General features: G+C 40.1%; 1 protein-coding gene across 9 annotated transcripts in view; it reads left to right on the top strand.

Moving 5' to 3' along the window:
- Positions 1-23,148, top strand: part of CEP112 (centrosomal protein 112) — a 386,512-nt gene that overhangs the window by 296,069 nt on the left and 67,295 nt on the right. For 8 of the 9 annotated variants that reach the window (XM_042453248.1, XM_042453245.1, XM_042453241.1 and 5 more), the window contains 2 exons: positions 13,493-13,555; positions 18,411-18,560. In XM_042453248.1, the coding sequence (XP_042309182.1) occupies positions 13,493-13,555; positions 18,411-18,560 (213 nt within the window). The remainder of the gene's footprint in view (positions 1-13,492; positions 13,556-18,410; positions 18,561-23,148) is intronic. The other variant, XM_042453249.1, reaches the window with a different exon arrangement.

The following is a 23,148-nucleotide window of genomic DNA, read 5'->3' as shown; positions in this document are numbered from 1 at the left end:
CAAATTTAGATACAGGGCCCGAACAGACAAGTCAAAATAAAGCTGCTTCAGGTCACTTTGGAGGTATGCTGTTTAAATGATGCATGTGTCCTAAGAGGCCAGAAGCTGCACCAAAGCCATGTTCCAGTCCTAAGGACTGGAGAGCAGCTCTGGCGCAGCTTCTGTCCTTTTAAGATGCATGTGTCATTTAAACAGCATACCCCCAAAGTGACCCAAAGCATCATTATTTTGGCCTGTCTGTTTGGGCCCACAATCTCCATGGGGGAAAGACTAGCAGTGAACTTTTTTTAAAAAAAACAACCCCCATTTAGAATCTGTTTAGGAAATGTGTCCATTAACTTGGCAAGACTTTCCTCTTTTTCCTTAGTGGAACTGATACTGTTGGATCCTGCCCACTGAGTGCTACAATCATTTTAGGAACTGGATGCATTTGAAGTCAGGAGTGACACCTTAACAACCATGGTTTGTTTGCTTGCTTCTTTATTTCCCACTTTCTCTTACTTAAGTCTAGTATTAGAATCCTGATACAGTCCCTGTTTTGTCTTGGATCATTAGAAAAGCACAGGAGACACAGGCTACTCTCACTTTCCCCAGTTTTTAACATGCTGCAAAACAAAAATTTAAAATAGCATGCATGAAAATGGAGCTTCTCTTTAAGCCTAGACTACACTAAAGAAAGTAGCTAACTCAGAAAGATACAAGTAAGTTTTAGTAGGGGAGGCCAAAGAGGGAGATAAGCCAGAATTTACCCCAAAGCTAAAAGGATGGCTAGATGGTTGTGCTTGACTTTTTTGCAGCAGTTCCCAAAGCACCTGGGAAGCCCTGCTTGATGAGGGATAGGACTGAGAGCCAGCAACTCATATGGAAGGTGGCATCTAAAGGGGGAGCAAGGAATCTATCTAATGGCCACATGAGGAATTAGACATTGGGCTCTATGGGTTCCTTTTGTTGTTAACTGCACTTGAGTCAACTTCTTGAGTCATCCACGGGGTCATGGTGACTCCATGAATGAGACACCTTCAAGACTCCTTGTCATCAACTGCTCTGCTCAGGTCCTGTAAACTCAGACCCTTGACCTCCATAACTGAGTCTATCTAGCATGCAGTGAAGGTAAAGCTCCCTCTCTGAGTGTACAAGGTAACACAAATCTTTAGGTAAGCAAGCGAGTGAGGTGGTTGAGAGAAGAGGAAAGAGGACTCTAGCCCAGGAAACTGGAGAAAGCACCAGAGTAGATCTGGGATACTGCATGGAAAGATTGTAGGTAACAGTTTGGTAGTCAAGCAACCCCTGGTCCAAACGTGGAGCAGTGCATGCTAAAGAAGATGCAAGCACTAAATGAGAGGAAGGTAGCTACTTTAGAATAAAGAGTACAAAGGACTCGATGACTGGATTCAGGATCAGGGCAGAACAAAGGGAGTATGATAGTTTGGCACTGAGGAATGAAAGAAAAACCTTGAGCAGGCTTCTGACTCCATTATTGAGAAAGGTAAACAAAGGCATCTGAAAATATGTTTAGAAGGAACTCACACCAAATTATTGGAGGTGGAAATATTTTGGGATTGATTCCTGCTATAACTGGATTGGTAAATTTACAGATAGACTCAATTGACTGGCCAATGAATTGTCAATTAGACATTTATCTTGGGGTTCTGTGGGAGCAATCCATTGTAATTGGAGAAAATGCATATATTGTTCCATTTCATCCCTCTGCAGTCATCCAAGGCTCTCTTCTCAGTCCCATAAGCCTCTGGCTCTGCAGCCATTATGGAGAAAAAATGGATTCACTTATCAGGGTGCCAGAGTGGTGCCACTGGTCTAAAAACTGTATATAAAGAAAGAAAATCACCAGCCACAAGGAGCTTCCAGTATAGATTTAAACCTTGGGGGAAGACAATACAAAAAGAAGTGGAGAGAGGATAGGGAGCATGCAGGAGTGTATTAGAAGAATGGGAGTAAAATCAATTATACATGTGCATTGGTTTCATTTCATTTGGACTTTGAAGCTAGAAGCAGGATGTGAGTTTTCCATGAGCTGATAATAGAGAAAGGCATAATTGTATGGTTGTTCTGGTACTTTAGCTACACTTTGCAGTTCTGTTTTAAGAACCACCTAGTTTTCAGTTTTAGCACCTTGAGCACAAAAATGTGATGCAAAGCCTCTATGCACATTCCTTTCTGATTGCAAACTTCCAGACAGTTAGCTAGTGTAACGGTTTGGGTTTGGGTTATACATTTTCATGGGTTCAGATGTGTGACATTTGAGGTTTAATCCTAAATAACACAGTTTAAAGTTCCTGGGGAGACAAACAATATGGAGACCTTAGACAGTATGGACTATTTATTTGTTATCCTCCTCCATATTTTTCATACATCCCTCTGAAGGTTTGCTACACAATTGTCTAATTTTAGTTAGACTGCAAAGCATCTCTGGCCTCTTCCCTTTTAATTTCACTCAGAATGTGCTCTATGACAGTCCTTTCCTACTTTCTATTGACATTAGGTTACTCTTTGTGGCAGCTTGTCAAAGGGACTGGAGAGCAGACAGAGGTATGCAGCTCTCCCTTCCATTTCACTGTAGAGTGGAGCATAAGCACGAAAGCAGAATGCTAGACTAAAAGCAGTTCTAGAAGGGAACAGGTTGAGCACAGGGAATGCAAATAAATATTAGGTTGGGGCCAGGACCCAGCCTAAATCTGGGTAAAGTAAGTGGAAGAGACTGGTGTGGGGTAGAAGTCTGGGATGAGGGAACATACAAAACCTTGAAGAAGAGATTGAAGATTCTACCTAAACATTAGGAAGAACTTCCTGATGGTAAGAACTGTGCAACAGTATGTACCTTCTTGCATGGCAGGAAGTTGGACTGGATGGCCCTTGTAGTTTCTTCCAACTCTATGATTCTTTGATTCTAAGAAATGGTTGGTTTGGAGGTTATCTGAGCATGGTGTATATTGACTCAAAATAAGCTCTAAAATCTGCTCTTCTGCAGTCAGTTGATTTTTAAAACTATGTAGAGCATCCCATTTAGTTTCATCATTGTCAGATCTGCCATCTTGCTCTATTAATACACCTCTCTAATGCATTTCTATGTTGCTACAATGTACCAGCTATTATACTTTTCCACTTTTCCTAGATGGAGATAGCTTGGCCACAGTAGTTCATGAGCTGGTAACTTCCCAATTAAACTGTAAGGAATTGGCCTTGAAGATTATTCCGAAGCTATAGCTAGTACACAATTCTGTAGCAATTGGAGACCACTGTCCCATTTAGACACCATATACTTTGGGCCCTTGTATCCCTGGAGTTTGGTTCCACGACCCTCCCTCTCCCCCTGTACATGCTGAAATTGGTGAGTGTTCAAGTCCTTTTAAATACACATGTAGGAAGAAAATTAGCTTATTTGAAATGTGGTGCTGGACAAAAGTACAGTGGTGCCTCGGGATACGAAATGATCGGGTTACGAAATTTCCGGGATACGAAAAAGTTGGATTGGCAAAAACTGTTTCGGGTTACGAAATATTTTTCGGGTTACGAAATTCATTTCGGCGCGAAATTCAAATGCTGCAAAGTGCAGCTATAGGCTTTCCAGTGCTAACGGAAAAGTGTTTCGGGTTACGAAATTTTCGGGTTATGAAAGGAATGGCGGAACGAATTAATTTCGTAACCCGAGGCACCACTGTACTGAGAATATCATGGATAGCCTAAGAGACAAACGAATAGGTTCTAGAAGAGATCAGACCTGAGCTCTCACTGAAATCCAGGATCACTCAATTGAGGCTGCCATACTTCAGCCACATCATGAGAAAGTATGAATTATTAGAAAAGACCATACTGTTAGGAAAGGTGAAAGGCAGTAAAAAGAGAGGAATACTATATGCCAGATGGTTGGATTCAATCAAAAGAGGACACAGAGTTGAACCTGCAGGATCTGAGCAGATAGATTGAGGGCAGAGACCTCTCATCCACAGAATCACCATGAGTCAAAGTCAGTTCAAGTGCAGTTAACAACAACAGTGTGGTTTGAACTATTTTAGCCTTTTATAGTGCTTTAATGCATTGCCTTGATCAATGTGTTTTTAGCCTGTATAAATTATTTTATTGTTTTCAGAATGAATTATTTTAAATTGTTTCTTCTCCTTTATGTTTATGCTACTCTAAGACCCCATGATAAAAGATGAAATATAAATATTTTAGTAAAATAAATAAATATGTTTCTACAAGCCTAAGTCTTTGCATATATTCTTAGAGTATGCGGCATAGGCTGAAAAGCACATGACTGAAGAATTCACTCCCTCTTTTCCCATAACTAAACAGATGGGAGGCAGGCTGTTTTCTGTAAAGAGAGTTGAAGATTCATGATAAAAGCCATTGCTGTCAATGGTGTTGGTCACATACATACACATACACATACCTGTTTAATGCATGTACGTGTGTGTGTGTGTGTGTGTGTGTGTGTGTGTGTGTGCGTACACACACACATGTTGTTGTGTGCCTCCAAGTCATTTCTGACTTATGGTGACTCTAAGATGAATCTATCATAGGGTTTTCTTGGAAAAGTTCTGCAGAGGGGATTTACCATTGCTGGCGTCTGAGGCTGAGAGAGTGTGACTTTTTCTGCTTCAACTGGGATTTGAACTCTGGTCTCCAGAGTCCTAATCTAATATTCAAACCACTACAGATATATATTTGGACGCAGTGTTGTCTCAGGTCAGACAGATCTTCTGGGTTTTGAGAGATGCAAAATGCTTTAGACTTTAGTGTAAATATGTTGAGCAGTAATGGTTGTATCATGCCATTTTCAGCTTTCTGAATAAAATACATTAGTCTCCATGTTATGAACATTTACCCTTGGGTAATCATAAAGGCTAAAATAATACAGTGGTACCTCGGGATACGAAATACCCAGGTTACGAAATTTCCGGGATACGAAAAAATCCCATAGGAAATAATTGTTCCGGGTTACGAATGTTTTTCGGGTTACGAAAAAAATTTTGGTGCTTTTTTCGGCTTTTTCGCACGGAATCGCGGCTTTTCCCCATTAGCGCCTATGGCATTTCGGCTTACGAAGGCTTTTCGGGTTACGAAAGCGGCCGCGGAACGAATTAATTTCGTAACCCGAGGGAGCAGTGTAATAGTTTTAATTTAGCCATTTTTCTAGTGAGCAAAACAAAATTTTCCTTCTCTCATTTTCTCTCTGCGAATGGGTTAAGTAGCATTGGGAGGAGGATGTGATAGTCGTAGGCACAACATATGCTTCCATTTGTAAACTGCCCTTTTATTGTTCTGTTAATACCTAAGGAATTGTTTTTAGGTCTTGCACAAACTCAGCATGGAGAGAGCTTGCATGCCATACGTTCCACAACAGCTTGGCAGCACAGGGTGAGCTAAGGACAGAATCATAAACACTGAGATTTTGATGCCTATATGGACTTCAGAGCTATAATACTTTAGAGAGACAGCTGCTCTTGCAAACTATGAGCCGTTATGTTTTTGCCAAAACCAAATGCATTTGTCATTTCCGTTCTCCTCGTGGCTGCTCATCAAGGTATTTAGGAATGAAAACTTTCACTTAGGCAGCAGCCAGCTGCAGAGCTCATTCATTCAGGGAAACCACAACCCAGTGTTTATGATGTCAGAACTGATCACTGTACAAGTAATTGTTTGTAGTGTCACAAACACTGGCCCACAGCTCAGCTGAGTGAGTCAGACAAGAGGAAAGGAACGCTTCAAAAGTTCTCTTTACAAGACAAAATATCTTGTTAATCATCACTTCTGATCTGGCTGGATCTATTTAAGGAAGTTTAACAAGCTTTTTACCAGCAAGTAGTGTGTGAGGTTTCTGAAGAACAGTCCGACAGAGCTGGTGTTAAATTGTATCTTTTCAAATATGACTGAAAAGAAAGCAGATAATACAGGCTTCATTAGCACAGTTTCAAGACTTTAAAAGATAACACAATGCAGCATTTTGATCTAATTCCAGCTATTAGCATTGAGGCCTGGTCTGAACATGGTGCAGCCAACAATATGGATATAATTAGTGCAGAATGCTGGCATATAAATGTGCTACATACCTGTACTAGCTTTTTTTTAAATCACTCATAGAGTGATAAATATTTCATTTACACAACTCCTCACAACACTGGCACAAATGTTTAAAGATTGTGCCTTGTATTAAAATAAAACAAAAATTGTTTTTAAATGTTCAGGCCTTCTGGTTGTCAGTGGAACTTCCTTTCAAGGCAGCATACTTAGACTCATAGCCTAACTGGATAAGAAAGAGATCTTTCAAAATCAAAGTTTATAACATCAAGGGAATTGGACTGTCTATTTAAAAACAAAAAGTAGAGAATTGGATAGGGTTTAGTTCCACCATGGCTTATTCAATTTAAAGACATTTTCTCAATGAAATGTTTCAACCAGATGTTTTAAAATCCAATTTCATAAAGCATCTGAAACTGGCAATAAGATCATTTCACATTCTGACCTCCTGCAATAAAAGTTAAGTTAAACCATAAGAAAAACTGCTTCACTTTCTAGAGGACTTATCTAGTTTGCTTCCATCTAATTTTTGTTTCTCAATAACTATAGGTCAAAATGTAAGTTGTGGTTTAATACATAAATAGATTTTGCTTCACTTATCATCAGGGTGTATAAGTCACAGTATTGTTAAGTGAGGCAGATAAGTACAAGGTGCAGTATTTGATTTTAACCTCCATTTTAAAAATAGAACATAGAATCATAGAGTTGGAAGAGACCACAAGGGCCATCCAGTCCAACCCCCTGCCGTGCAGGAATTCTCAATCAGAGCATCCCCAACAAATGGCCATCCAACCTCTATTTAAAGACCTCCAAAGATGGAGACTCCACCACACTCCGAGGGAGTGTGTTGCAGTGTCGAACAGCCCTTACTGTCAGGAAGATCCTCCTAATATTGAGGTGGAATCTCTTTTCCTGGAGCTTGCATCCATTGCTCCGGGTCCTGTTCTCTGGAACAGCAGAAAACAATATGACATCCCTTCAAATATCTAAACAGGGCTATCATATCACCTCTTAACCTTCTCTTTTCCTGGCTAAACATACCCAGCTCCCTAAGGCGTTCCTCATAGGACATGGTTTCCAAGCCCTTCACCATTTTAGTCACCCTCCTTTGGACACACTCCAGTTTCTCAATGTCCTTTTTGAATTGTGGTGCCCAGAACTGGACACAATATTCCATTTGGGGCCTGACCAAAGCAGAATACAGTGGCACTATTACTTCTCTTGATCTAGACACTATACTTTTATTGATGCAGCCTAAAATTGCATTGGCCTTTTTAGCTGCCGCATCACATTGTTGACTCATGTTCAACTTGTTGTCTACTTGGACTTCTAGATCCCTTTCACATGTAGTCTCGTTCAGCCAGCTGTCCTCCATCCTGTATCTGTGCATTTCATTTTTCTGCCCTAAGTGCAGTACCTTACATTTCTCCCTGTTGAATTTCATTTTGTTAGCTTTGGCCCAGCTTTCTAGTCGATTCAGGTCGTTTTGAATTTTGATCCTGTCCTCTGGAGTATTAGCTATTCCTCCTAATTTGGTGTCATCTGCAAATTTGATAAGTATGCCCCCTGAGTAGAGGGGATTTTGTGCTAACAGTACAGATTACACTCTTGCCTTTTATCAGGGGATGGTTCCTTTATTATAGATGAGTATATACAAATAATACCCTAGGTACCAGATCCTGTCTGATATCGGAAGCTAAGCAGGGTTGACCTCAGTTGCTACTTGGATGGGTTACTACCTGTGAAGTCCAGATGCTGTTGGTTATATTTCAGAAGAAGGAACTGGCACACCACCTCTGAGTATTCCTGCATAAGAAAACCCTATGAAATTAATGGGATTATCATAATGCAACAGACAACTTGCATGCACACACACACTCACACACACACTCTTAGGGTTGCCATATGTTGGAAAATGACAAAGGTCCACAGCAATATGCCCCCATTGTATTAATCTGTATTTACAAAAATGGCTCAGTAATTAAGCATACTGTTTAAACTGTGAGAAAGATATTAATATTTTTAAAATAATGTCATAATTGAAAGTATGAATAGACTCAATAAAGCCAGAATTCTTGCAAGAATAGAATTTCTGTAGAGTTTGTCACCACATCTACTTAATAACTTTTTGAATAGTTTTGCCTGTATATTAGTATATTAAGATTTATTTCAGTGTTTCTGCTTTCTTACCCATCTGTTAGTCAGTGAAACACTGTCTTGCAAGAGGACCTTATCTCCAAACTTTGCCTGTATACACTGAAACAGTGCTTTGTATGGAAATCGTTCTGAGAAAATATTTCAAAACAACTTTGGTAATCCATCTCTCTAATCCCTTAGAAATGGTTCACACTCTGAACTTGCTCCACAACTATGAAGCTTTTCTTCAGGTCAAAGGGTATAGAGCAGATGGCTGTTTTGTAAAAGTGTTGCTAAGCAGGTGTTGAACTCATTAATAATGTGGTATGAAGACTACTTGGAACATCAAGGGTAGAAATTAAGTATGAGGCATACTTTTTTCAAGAAAAATATTTCACTTGGTTTTACTTTTGTTTTACCAATATGTTGCTTGCATTCTATCCTGACAGTTTTGTATCTTTAAAAGAAAATTATTGGAGAGATAGGGAAGTACACTTAGAAAAGCAGGACCAAGAAGGGAAGCTGTTCCTCAGAGGAAGGCTCATAGCAATGGCTGTTTCTGCAGCTGTGTTGTGAGAACTAATCTTATAGTTCTCCACCTTCAACACTTTGCTTAAACCTCGCTCTCCTCCTGTCTCTTCATCATTCTCTCCCAATGACTTCGCTAATTACTTCATCTCAAAGATCACCACCATTTGCTCTGAGATAGTCCCTCCTGATTCTTCTTCTGCTCATAATCTTCTTTCGCCCCTGCCTAAAAAATTTTCTGTGTTTCCTCCTGCTTCTTTGGATGAACTCATTACACTTTTGAACTCTTGCAAACCTGCAACCTGTCCTCCTGATCCAATTCCTACTTGTCTCCTAATTTCTATAGCTCCTTCTCTTCTGCCCTCTCTTCTCCATATCTTCAATCTCTCTCTCTCTCTACAGGCTCCTTCCCGTCAGACTGCAAACATGCTCTCATTTCCCCAATTCTGAAAAAAAACTTCTCTTGACCCCTCCTCTCTGTCTAGCTATCATCCAATTTCTCTTCTTTCCTTTCTTTCTAAAGTTTTGGAATGGGTTGTTTATTCTCGCTGTCTTGAGTTTCTTGAAGCCAACTCCATCCTCGATCCCTTTCAATCTGGTTTCTGCCCACAGAGACAGCTCTCACCAAGATCTCGAATGACCTTTTACAGGTCAAGGCTAATGGCCTTTACTCTGTTCTCATCCTTCTTGATTTGTCTCCAGCCTTTGACACCGTTGATCACTGCCTTCTAGTTGATATACTTTCTGACCTTGGGTTCTCAGACTCTGTTCTTGACTGGTTTAGATCTTATTTGTCAGACAGATCTTTTACAGTGGTCACAGGTGGTCAGACTTCGTCCTCTGTTCCCTTATATGTTGGAGTTCCCCAGGGCTCTGTTCTGGGTCCCCTTCTGTTTTCTCTCTCCACACTGTCCTTAGGTAAACTCATTAGCTCTTTTGGTTTTTCCTACCATCAGTATGCCGATGACACCCAGCTGTATCTTTTCACCGCTGACCTTTATCCAAGACTTGAACAGTAAGTTTTGTCTTGCAGTGGATGCGCCATCAGCGTTTGAAGCTCAACATGTCCAAGACGGAGCTTCTTGTCTTTCCTCCTAAGCCCACCCTTCAACACTCCTTTTCTGTCTCTGTGGACAACATTTCTATTCAACCAGTCCAGCAAGCCCGTAGTCTTGGTTTTATCTTTGACTCTTCTCTGTCATGTATCCCTTAGATCCAGACCACAGCCAAGGCTTGTAGATTCCTTTTATACAATATTGCCAAAATCCGACCATATCTCTCTGCCTCTACTGCCAAGATCCTGGTCCATGCCCTAGTGATCTCACGACTTGATTACTGTAACGTCCTCCTGGCTGGGCTTCCTCTTTCTCACCTCCGTCCTTTAATCTCTGTCCAGCATTCAGCTGCACGCATTATCACATCCGCCCACCGCTCTGACCACATCTCTCCTGTGTTGGCATCCCTTCACCGGCTCTCCCTCCCTTTCCGCATTCAGTACAAGCTCCTGCTGTCGACGTATAAAACCCTCCATGGGCTGGCCCCTCCTTACTTATCAGACCTTATTTCTCCTCACCTTCCCACCAGGGCCCTCCGTTCTGGTAGTCAAGGTCTGTTGTCCTAGCCCAGGATTTCCTCTGCCCCATCTCGGATTCACCCCTTTTCACTCGCTGCCCCTCACTCCTGGAACCTTCTTCCCCCGCGAACAAGAGCCATCACTTCTTTAACCAGCTTCAAAACGGAGTTGAAGACCATCCTGTTCAGAGAAGCCTTCCCAGGCATTGCATAACTGTCACTTGCTATTTGATGTTCCTTTGTTGCCTGTTTTATTGAATCATTTCCTGTATTGCTATGCATTTTATATATATTATCCTACTAGAGAGGCAGGCTAACTCCAACAGGCCTCCCTGGAAGAGGTTTACCCATCCATTAAGAAGCCAAGCTCTCCATCCAGTCCATCTGCCTTGGTCCAGGCCTTGGAGGTAGAGAAGAACTGCTGGCCCTCATCCCCTTCCCCTCCACCACTCCCTTCTCCTTTTGTGTCGTGTTTTCTTAGATTGTAAGCCTGAGGGCAGGGAACCGCCTAATTAAAAGATTGTATGTACAGCGCTGTGTAAATTTATAGTGCTTTATAAATAAAGGTTAATAATAATAATAGTTGCAGTAAAGACTAGCCCATTTCCACTGCATCACTGAAAATAATTTGTTCAGATTATTTATTTTGGCTAAAGAACAAAGATATACGACTAAACACGAAAGTCAGAATCATACAAGCAATTGTATTCCCCATTAACATGTATGCATGCAAGAGCTGGACAAAAAGAAAATAATTTCAGTTGAAATGTGGTGCTGGAGAAGAGTGGTGAGGATACCATGGATAGCAAAAAGAACAAATATGTGGATCCTAGAGCAGATCAAGCCTGAAATTTCCCTGGAGGCAAAGTTGACTAAGCTGAGGCTGTCATACTTTGGACATATCATGAGAAGACACAACTCATTAGAAAAGACAATAATGTTGGGAAAAGTGGAGGGAATTAGAAAGAGAGGAAGACCATGTGTTAGATGGATGAACTCAATTAAGGGGGTCATGGGTATGAATCTGCAGAACCTGAGAAGAGTAGTAGAGGATAAGGGGTCTTGGAGATGTCTCACCCATAGAGTCACCATGAGTCGAGATTGACTCAAGGGCAGTTAACAACAACAACAAATGGCAGGAGCTACAATTGTCTGTCTCAGCATCAAGGTCTCATTCATCTGCTCATTCTCCAAATATGCGTTGTTATATCTTCCCCATCTAAGTGGGACCAACAAATCACTCCCTGTGCAAAATAATAAATGGATTGCAGTTCTGACATCAGTAATGGCAACATTTAGGACCAGTGAAAGAACATTTTCACCTGTTGTGACCCACTACTGTTGATTTGAAAATTCCTGAACAAAAAATCCAGTATATGCTGCTGAATTAACACATCCCAGGAGTTCAGTTCTGTCCCCTGGGTCCTAAATAGGGATATCAGGTTTTTATCCCACTAGAGGTGCTAATTGGTTTTCCAGTGTCCTGATGTTTATGTTATCATCAACACTGCTTTGGGGATGATCACTCAACTGTTGTATGCACGTTTATATTTTTAACTATTATCACAGTCTGTATCCCTTGCTTTTCATTTTCTTCTGGCTTTCCTGCTAATATTTTCCCCTTTGTATCCATGCATATACACAATACGACAGACAGCAGAGGATAATATTCTGATCAGCTGATGGAAGTAGGCTCGTTCACAAAAACTTTTGCCATAGTAAATGTGTTAGTGTTTAAGAAGCTTTGTGATTCTTTGTTATTTTTTCTGCAAAAGACTAACATGACTGAATAAATTAATCTGATAATCTGAGTGCCATCTTAATGTATATGTCCCTCTCTTTACCTCTGTCAAATGCTGAAGGGCCTCTTTAAGCCCTGACTCCTTCCTTGGTCACCTGTGGGTGGTCTGCTGTACCTGCACAGTGTTCTTTTGGCATCGGTGATTTTTTTTTTCTGGCAGAGACTAAAGTACTTTCTCCTTTATATTTAGTTCAGAGAAGTTAATTCTGACTTGCAGCTGCAGAACAGCACAGAAATGAGATCATAGCTTTAGCCACAGAGTCAGTAGCTTTGAATGATTATGTTTTCTTACAGTTCTCTCAGTAAGTGGGCGTTGTCAAAAGCTGCCTGTTCCCTTTCACAGAGAAAGCCATCCAACATTAGGACAGTGATTGTCCATGGCATGGTGCACCAAGTGCTTCCCTGCTCTCTAGGAGAACAGGGCATCCCATGTACTGGATTTACTGGAACATAGCCAGCATGCCAGGTTACCCAAAAATGTTTTCTTACAAGGTATGGTTTTACGTTTTGCATCCAGAAGCAGAAAAGCAGAAAGAAATTATTTGAACGTAATGAACAATAATAATAATAGGATTTATTTATATGCCGCCCAATCACTGAGAATCCTATGAGCAATTTCTGTTGGAACTGGGTTATTCAAAAGAGTTTCATTTCAAAATAATGGTCTGAGTAAGGTGGAAAAATATGGAGAACTTAAATGCTTTTTCTGTGCACGAAATGAATGTCAGAAACACTACCCTCTCAATTGCATGTGATAGGGAGACAACAAAGAACCCCTATTTCCAGATTGCTTTATGCCTTATCTTTGAGATGTGAAAGATAAGCTAGAGAGAGAGGGAGAGAGTGTGTGCTGTGGGTCAAAGAAAGTCCAAACAGCTCTATAGCATATTGAATTTTTTACTTTAATGGCAGCCAGCTTTTACTTTTTAAAATGTGCAAGAATATGACAAAAGGAACTTGCAGGGAACAGCTGGCACACAAAATCATAGAGTATGTGTCACATTGTACCCTCACAGCCTACAGAGGAGCTTATGGATTTTTCCCGCTTTTCTTTTTTCCTTCTCACTGAGATGAAGTCATCCTGATAAACTCTGTCTCTCTCCTCCCCCCCCCCCCTTTTTTTTTTTTAATCCACAGAGGCCTTTATGTTTTTCTAATAATTGGCAGCAGAGGTACTGTTCTCCTCCCTCGCCCCCCTCCCGCTCTTTCAAGTGATGAATAGTTGGCCCTAGATCAAAGGCAAGCCCTAGCGGTTTTTGGGCTGCCACAAAAGGGCGTTGGAATTGGCAGAGCTCCCAGCTGCTTAGTGATAGGCATGTAGACGAGGTGCCAGGCAAAAGGGGTCAGTGGCAAAATGTCTGTACACGTTTTTCATCTGAGATAATCTGGTTTCCTTTTTTTTGTCTGTGTCTCTTTCAGGCCAGCAGCAGGTTGAAGCAGATTGAAAAGGAATACAGTCAGAAATTTGCCAAATCTTCCCAGGTAGGAAACATGAAAATATTTATTTAGGAAGTTGGCTGTTTGTCTTTCAGCTAAAAATCAAAATAGAAATATACCACATTTGCTTCTGCTACCATTTAATTCCAAAGCCCCTCCCCCTTCCCCTGGCAAACAAGTTTACCCTATTGCAGATAAATCAAGCTGCCATTTTTGCTTGTTGCCTATTGGAGGCAGAGGTTCCTCCTACACGGCATCAAATTCGGTGGATTTACACATCTTTGAGGGTGACAGCATTTTAAAGCTTATAGACATAGTTAATATAAGGCAAAAGAGGGCAAACTTCAGTGTGAGTTCTCAGATCCTGCAAGGCACCAAACCTTAGGGGTCACCTTGCCCTGTAATTTTTCTCCATGTGCTCAGAGACAGGGCTAGAATGTTCCCAGCCCTTTCAGGCAGACTGCCTGGTGTGACTCAGAGTGCACCTACACTATAAAAATAATGAAATTTGACACCACTTTTAAGTGATGTAGCTCTATCCTATGGAATCTTGCAATTTGTAGTTTTACAAAGTTTTTAGCTTTCTGTGCCAAAGGGTTTGGTGCCTCACAAAGCTACAAATCTCAGGATTTTGTAGGACACAGCCATGGTAGTTAAATTGGTTTGACATTGCATTATTTCTACAGTGTAGATGCACCCTCAGTCCTTTCCAGTCAGGATAGCACCTTCAGCAGGCACAAGAGTAGTGGCTGAATGCTTCCTTGTCCTCTTTCTTTCATTCACTCTACTACAGAGTGGAATATGGACTGCTGCCTGTATTGGAATGGGACTTAAAAGGACTCTGAGTACCACAGAGTCCCTTTTTCTTTCAGCTTAAAAAGTAAAGGCCCACATCCCTGCAATAGTCCCCAGTGGAGACCTCTGCTGTCCTTACTGGGGCAGAACAAACATATGGAGCAAGAACAAGGCTTCATCCTGATTTCTCCTCTGCTAACTCAGGGCAAGAAACCATCTGTACAGCACGCCAGCATCAAACATGACCAGCAAAATCCCATCTCGCAGTCTCAGCAAGAGCAGATCCATTTAATTGCATTTGGTTTATTTGTATTTGTATGCTCACTACGTTTTTCCTAGAAAAGGGATTTATAAATATGGTCACAACAGAGTGCAGTGGCACAGTGAGGGCAGGAGAAGCCAAACAAGAGAGCCATTACTTGAGGAAACCTTGTAATTGGCTTACTGTTGCACCCTCATGGCAAATGAGGGAGGTAAATGTACTATTTGTCTGTTCTATACTACCCACTGCCACCTCAGCAGTAGAAACAATTGCAACCTAATTTGCTTTATGTATGATGTGGACAAAAACTCAGAGTTGTTGAAGCATCTTCTCAGATCTCTAAATCTTGTCATAAAAATGTTGGTGCAGTGAAGATTTGTAATAACCATTCCTGTGGAATGTTCCAGAGAAATATACCCACTGGCTGCTGTTTTAAAGATACAAAAGTAGATGGCATTAAAAAGCCAAAGGGGGAGATACAAATACAAATATTTATAATTTATCAGTCAATTATAATTTATTTATAATTATTTGTTTATAATTTATTAGAGGGTTGGACTGGATGGTCCTTGTGATCTCTTCCAAATCTGTGATTCTAATCAATGACTGTATCTAAAATTCACATAGCTGTGTTAGTCTGGATCAGTATGCTGAGGGATATTGTAGAACCTTTGGGACTAACTGAGAGAAAGGAGGTAATAACATAAGCTTTCATAGACTAAAGAGCTTGTCCACATGGGCTGAAAGAAACAGCCCTGCCTCATTGCAGACCTCACAGATGATGAACATGGCTGAAATGGCAGGAAAGCAGTCCCAAACCATGCTCCGGGGTCATAACACTGAAGGAAAAAAAATCCCAGATTGCTGCAGTTCAAGCTGGAAAGAGCAAACTATTGAAGCAGTGTAGAACTGAGTGCCAGTGTAGGGACAAGGGAGGGGGCAAGTTGCCGCTGGCACTATTGCTGACCATATTTTTTGTCATCCACCTGTGAATTGATCACACAAAGGCACCAGAACACCACTGACTCACTGCATACCCTGTGAAGTGAAACTATGAAAAATACATTATATTATCAACAATAAAATGAATTTAATAAAAATATTAACAAACTGTCTGGTCCAACAGGGGGCCATGGGGGGAAAGGGGATATGTATCAGAGGTGAGGGACTGCATGGCTGGACAAGCATCTACTGTGCCAGTGTCATTGCGCTCACTGACACACTGTATGGGCAGCCGATCAGCTATCCAATGGACTGGTGGCTCTGCAGGACAAGGGAGGTGATTAGCTGCTGCTAGTGGAGCATTGGTGCACTCGTGCACATGCATTTGCAGCAGAACAAAATAAATAATGATGTGATGTGCCTTGTAGCCACAATTGCTTGTTACGGTGGATCAGTTATCATAGCAGGAGGGGGACGTTGTGGACTGCACATTGGTTGTCAGCCAGTTGTGGGAGATGGGGGTGCCATCAGCGGGTTCTCCCCATGAATCAGGAAACCTAAGGGGTGTTTTCCCCCCCGTCTGCTTTCAGCTTAAGTCTACTTGCAGTAGATTCAGTTTGTTAGAGCTTACGCTACAATCTTCTTTCTCTCAGTTAGTTTCAATTGTGTTACAATATTCCTTTGTGTACCCAGTTTATGGTAGAAATGATATATTTTTAAAATACCAAAACCTATTCCAACTCGATGTATGTGTCTCTATTTTTTGTTAATCTAAAGAAACCTGTGAGAGTTTCTACACATAGCTTTAAGGGTTTCATTTTTCGATCAGAGAATAAATTAAAAGATTGAACTTTATTCTTAATTCTGAATCTGACGAGTAACCCAAAGTTCCATCTTTGGGTTTTGCATTATGTTTGCAGTGTCATTTGAATATAGTTGTGGTAATGTATTTCTAATATAAGGCGACTTGTAACTTTTATGTGGCTGTACTGCTGACAACATTGGGCTAATCTTAACTTTCTGTCCTCATGGAACACTCACTTTTTAACGCCCACACAAAAAAATAGTTTCCAAGAAATGCTCTCTGAAGTTTGAGCAAAATAAACAATTGCATTCCCACTGAGAATTACTGTCCAGAGCATTTCCTTGTCTGTCTGTCTGCTGCTTTTTAAAAATTTGTTAATATATTATTAAAACATCTCAGCTTCTTAACTCAATTGTAAAAGGAATCCCATTCATTTATCTATTTTAATGTAATTTTACTTTTGTGAATAGGATTAAGTAAAGTTACTTCATTTTTATTCTTTAGTCAGTTTAGTTTAGTATATGTCTCCATGATATACATTCTCACATTTTTTCATCCTTAAAGAGGGAGGTTACTGAAATATGATGAGATACCCCAATGAAAAATAATTGTCAAGCACATGAGCTTTTTCAATTTTGTGTGCTTTTTGCTGTTGTTTTGTCCAAAGTGCAGTGTATTTATTCCAACTCCTATATAGTTGGTCTAAAAAAATAATTTATGAAATTTTGAAAAAATAAAACCTGGCCTTAGAGGGGGAAAATGACATTTTTCATTTGTGATAGACTGTTTTGGAATGTTTGGATGTGTTTTTTTCAGTGTAGTCCTCTACAAAAAGTTACATGACATCCCTCCTTGGTCATCTAAGGTCCAAAACACTTCAGAAATAATCCAGTTTGTGACTACTTTAAGTGCCTTGGCTCAATGCTAGGAAATTCTGGGAACTGTAGTTTTGTGAGGTATTTAGCCTTCTCTGTCAGGGAGTTCTGGTGCCATAACAAACTAAAATTCCCTGGATCCCCTAGCACTGATTGAGGGCAATTAAAGTGGTATCATACTTGATTATTTCTGCAGTGTGTTTTGGACCTTAGATCTAAATCTATTTCCACTGCTGATCTAATGTTTGTGCATGTGCAAAATCTGTGGCCAGTAATTTAGGGCCATAAAACAGCTATAGGATGGCCTCCCTTGATGTAGTCACAGCTACAAATGAAAAGAAAATATTTCTCAAATATTTTCTTACATTGAATATAACAAGAGCTTTTAAATAACAGCCATCTCCTTTGAATTTTCCTGTTGCTGCATTGTTGGCTGAAATGATCATGCTGAAAACAGAAGCCACGCATGGTCCAAGCAGAGGAGGTACCTTGCCCTGAAGTGGCTTTATGACGGTTGCCTCTCATTTTATAATTTCAGCATATGACATGGATTTTATGCCCAACCGAGACTCTCAATATTGCAAACAAAGATGTGAGTGACTATCCCAATTGCCTGATCCTCTATGGCAGTGTAATAAACCATAGTTAGAAGAAAAAGTTGTACATTTCCTTTCTAATGCCAGAGTACTTTAGTATATGTGGCTCTTTGGATTCCAGTTCATGGTATTTATGATGTAAGCCAAGGCATCTGTTTTTTTTAAAAATCAACAGTGAAGACCTTTTTACTTATATTTCAACTGACATTCTTGGGTGGTCAGATCACTTATGAATCTTTGCTATATATCCCAATAAGGATACAAAAATGTTTCAGAGGATTGGTTTCAAAATCATTTCAGTGAGGTGAGAAATAGCAATCCTATATTTCCCCTGTCTTCACATAACAAATGTGCTTTGTTCTGTTGAGTAAATTATTGAGGAATTTTATAGTGGAAAATTCTCTCATAAATTTTTACATTCAGCAGTTTTATGCTGTTCTGGTCTTACTATATTTCTTTTCTCTCTGTAGAATGTTCTGCTTGCTAGTGTATAATATGTTAATTTAAACTATTTAGTTTTCACAGTTGAGTTTGCGAACTCAGATTTTTGTGTCAAGCATAAATACATGCAAAATATATACTTCTTACTCTAGTAGGCGTTTTTAGCATGCTGTTTTCTTTTTAGATCATAGCTGAACTTAAGACAACCATTTCCTCTCTGACAGAGGAAAGCAAGCAGCAGCAGCTTGCTGCAGAAAGGCGTCTGCAGGATGTTTTACAAAAGTTTGAAGATGAGAAACAGCAGCTGATGAGAGATAATGACAGAGCAATCAAGGTAATCTGGGGCTTTGAGTCAACGATGCTACCAGCTGTTTCAGTGTAATTAAAAGTTTTGAAAGTATTGGCTGTGGCCCCGTGAATTCATGTAGCATTCATGTTCTTATAGCACTCAGCAGTTCTCTTTCCCTAGACGTTGAGTGTAAAATATTTTTATATTGCTGTCATATTTTTAGTCCCATTCTACATACTGAAAAGCAGTCATCCTGGTTCTGACTGGGTAAACTGACACTTTGATAATGCTAGCGGAACTGAAAAACACCTGCCACCTCAACTATTATATTTGATTCAGCAAAGTATGTACACATCTGCCTTGAACACGTCTGAACTTGTAGTTCATTTCCAAGTTGATATATTCAACACATAAAGAAATAGGCACTCTGAAAATCACTGCCCATCCAGTTTTAGTAAAAAGTTGTCCTCCCTTACCAAACTTCACAAACGTGAATAGAGTTATTCTCGGTAATTTTCCCATAACTGTTATGTCTTTCAAAGTATAGTTATTTTCTTGCTGTAATGATAATTTGTAAACTAAGGACGAGGTGAGAAATTGGGTTCAAATTTCATTATGGGAATACAGTACCTGATTTGCACCTTCAGAAACTTAAAAAATGTTTACATAATGGATTTTGTTTCTTTTTAATATGTGAAAATACACATTTATTTCCATGCAGGAAAAACTGTTTTATGGCCCAGTGCAGGAGAAAGACAGAAGAATAAGAACATGGTGGCCAAAATCCTGTTAGCTACCACCAGTGTAGCTTTGATGCCAGCAGAGATAAAGAGACAGTGGTGGCAAGATGGGAAAAGCTATGTGTGGAGATAAAAGATGACAAAGACCAAAGGGAGATAGCAAAGTTACCATTGGCAACCATGAGAGAAGGTGACTACTTTCTCTGAGCTGCCTATTCTGAGAGCTTGGCATCCAGGGGAAAAGATACTCAAAATCAAACCATACTGGTAGCGGTGGATTAGTCAGTTGTATGACTTGTAACACAGAGTTATATTTCCTAAAGTGCCTTAGCTCTGGGGACCTCCCTCTCTAATTCAAGGCATTTAAAAACTGGGAACTGTCTATTGCATGTTCCTATGCCTGCTGCTTCCTCCTTCCTGGGCACGTGAGGAGAGTGCATCTGGGAGCAGACCATTATACTAGCATAGTGTAACAGGATTCCAGCCAGTGTCAATGAGACTGTCAGTTTTTCACATCCATTATGTAAACATGGGTAAATTTTGATGAATGTCTGGAATATTCCTTTGTGGCTACTGATCTATCTTTTCAGGATGGTAGTATTTCCTTGGATTTTTCTCTTAACCAGTATCTGGCAGAGATCCAGTCCAAGTCTATCAGTGTAACTTAAGATGTGTTGATACTGTGACAGAAAAAAAAGTGTCTCTGAACAGGTGAAGAAGCAGGCAATAGAAAAGTGTGATGTGAGTCAAAACTGCCAGAATATACCATGGTAGTCTTCTGTGTTGATGTGCCATATGTTTCAGGAAATATGCTTGAAGGAAGGTGTAAGTTTTTAAAATGGACTTCTTAAATGCTTTGTTGAACCAGAAAGTCCCACATGGGTATATCTGAATGCACAACACATTCTTATTGAACTGAACATTAATAATAATAATAATAATAATAATAATAATAATAATAATAATAATTTTATTTGTATACCGCTTTTCCTCCAGATCAAAGCGGTTCACAACATACAAGCTAAATGTCACATGCTATAGCACAAAGCAATACAATACATCAACAGTGACATCATCTCATACAATTCAACAAAAATCCTCAAAAATCATGTACAAAGCAGTCAAATCCATCAGTTGAGGCTTGTTGCCGCCAGCCTGCCTCTCTCCCCCTCAAGATGGTGGTCGGAAGGAGGGCTCTTCTTATTTCAGGCGAGGCCTGTTGTTGCTGGCCTGCCTCACTCCCCCTCAAGATGGTGGTTGGAAGGAGGGCTCTTCTTATTTCAGGCGAGGCCTGTTGTTGCTGGCTTGCCTCTCTCCCCCTCAAGATGATTCTGAATCAGTTCAAAGGCATAGCCGTGTTAGTCTGGATCATTATGCACAGGGATCTTATATAGCACCTTTGAGATTAACTGAGAGAAAGAAATTTAAACTTTCATGGATTTAAGTCTGCTTCAACAGATGCAGAAATAATCAGTTTGAGACCACTTTAACTGCCCTGGCTCAGTGCTAGGGAATCCTGGAAACTAAATTTTTGTGGCACCAGAGCTCTCTGACAGAGAAGGCTAAACGTCTCACGAAACTACAGTTCCCAGAATTCCTTAGCATTGATCCAGGGCAGTTAAAGCGGCTTCAAACTGCATTATTTCTGCAGTGTGTTTTACACCTTAGTCTACTAAAGGTTTCAAAGGTGGTACAAGATCCCTTTGCATATATTCTGAACAAAACATTTTTCATCACTTTCATTATTGTTTTCAATGTTCATAGTAGTTTCATTTTCTAATAACAGAAGAAATTGAACATGTTTCAATATGTCTAAGGTAGAGCTGAGACTTCACTGGCTCCCCCTCCCTTGCAACATTCAGTATAAGCTCCTGCTGTCGACATTTAAAGCCCTCCATGGACTGGCCCCTCCTTATTTATCAGACCTTCTTTCTCCTCACCTTCCCACAAGGGCCCTCCGTTCTGGTAGTCAAGGTCTGATGTCCCAGCCCAGGATTTCCTCTGCCCCATCCCGGATTCTCCCCTTTTCACTCGCTGCCCCTCACTCCTGGAACCTTCTTCCCCCACAAGCAAGAGGCATCACTTCTTTAACCAGCTTCAAAACGGAGTTGAAAACCATCCTGTTCAGAGAAGCCTTCCCAGGCATTGCATAATTGTCGCTTGCTATTTGATGTTCTTTTGGTGCCTGTTTATCGAACCATTTCCTGTATTGCTATGTACTGTATATGCATTATCCTACTTGAGAGTATGTATTTTCCCTGGAAAATGATTAACCATCCATTATGAAGCCAAGCCCTCCCTCCAGTCCATCTGCCTTGGTCCAGGCTGTGGAGGTAGAGAGGAACTGCTGGACCTCTTACCCTTTCCCTCCACCACTCCCTTCTCCTTCTGTGTCATGTCTTTTTAGATTGTAAACCTGAGGGCAGGGATCCGTCTAACTAAAAAGATTGCATGTACAGCGCTGTGTAAATTTACAGCGCTTCATAAATAAAGGTTAATAATAATAATAATAATAATAATAATAATAATAATAATAATAATAATTTTTTAAAAATAAATCTAGAAAGGTTTATCCAAAGACACTTGTCATATATCAAAAATACTAACTTTTTTTGTTGATTGTATCAGTGTGCTCCATAAGCAAGCCTTTGTGGTGGAGGGAGAACAGTCAGATTGCAAAAACGGCCAGCTAATTTATAAGAATTTATAGCATAAACTCCAATAATCAGCCAGCCTCAGATTCTAAAAAGCGAGGTGGGAGCTGCAATAAGAGAAATTGGGGAAAATAACTTACCAGGAACATATGATATTCCAGTTGAACTGCAACAATCGACACAGACAAAAACTCTACTCAACTCTAGTATTAACTAATGTATGTCAACAAATATGAAAACAGGACAGTGGCTGACAGACTAGAAATGATCAATATACATCCTACATTGCAAACATTCGATGGCTAGTGGTAATAGAGTATGTCAAGGAATTCCATTTAAAAAAATCTGCATTCACATTGTGCACTATGGCAAAGCATTTGGCTGCCTAGATCATGAAAAGTTATGACTGGCTCTTAAAGACATCAGAGTACCACAACGTTTGATAGTCCTGATGAAAAATCTGTACTTAAGACAAGAAGCTATTGTTGGAACAGAATATGAAGAAACAGAATGGTTCCCAATTGGCAAGGGAGTCTGGCAAGGCTGCATTTTATCACCCTATTTCTTTAACTTGTATGCTGAAAATACAATATGAAGATATGACTCAGAAGAATGAGGAGTGAAAATAAGAGGAACATTAACCATCTAAGATATGCAGATGACACTATAGTACTAGTGGAAAACATCACAGACTTAAAGCCATTATGAAGGAAGGTCAAAGAAAAAAGTGAAAGGCAGGCTTACTGCTGAACATAAAGAAAACAAAAATAATGACCATGAAGGATATACATAAATTCAACCTAGACAATGAGGAAATCAAAATGGTTAAAGAGTTCCTGTACCTTGGATCAAAGATTGATCGGCAGAGAGTCTGCAGCCAAGTAATCAGAAGAAGATCAGGAATGGGGAAAGCAGATCTTAAAGAACTAGATAAGAACCTAAAGTATAAAGATACGCAATTGAGCACTAAGGTAAGAATAGTCCAAGCCATTGTATTCCACATCCCCATGTACAGATGTGAGAGGTGAATAGTGGAAAATGTGGATAAGAAGAAACTCAACTCTTTTGAGATGTGGTGCTGGAAAAAGGTGCTAGGAATACCACAAACAGCCAAAATGACAAACAAATGGGCCCTTGAATATTTCCTGGAATATTTCAAGCAAGATTTCAGGGAATCCCTAGAAGATTGTATTATTTTCCTGGATTATTCAAATTGAGGCTGCCTTACTTTAGCCACAT

The sequence above is a fragment of the Sceloporus undulatus genome, chromosome 2 (genome assembly GCF_019175285.1).
Source record: "Sceloporus undulatus isolate JIND9_A2432 ecotype Alabama chromosome 2, SceUnd_v1.1, whole genome shotgun sequence".
Taxonomy (NCBI): Eukaryota; Metazoa; Chordata; class Lepidosauria; order Squamata; family Phrynosomatidae; genus Sceloporus; species Sceloporus undulatus.
This window is presented reverse-complemented; position numbering and strand designations above follow the sequence as displayed.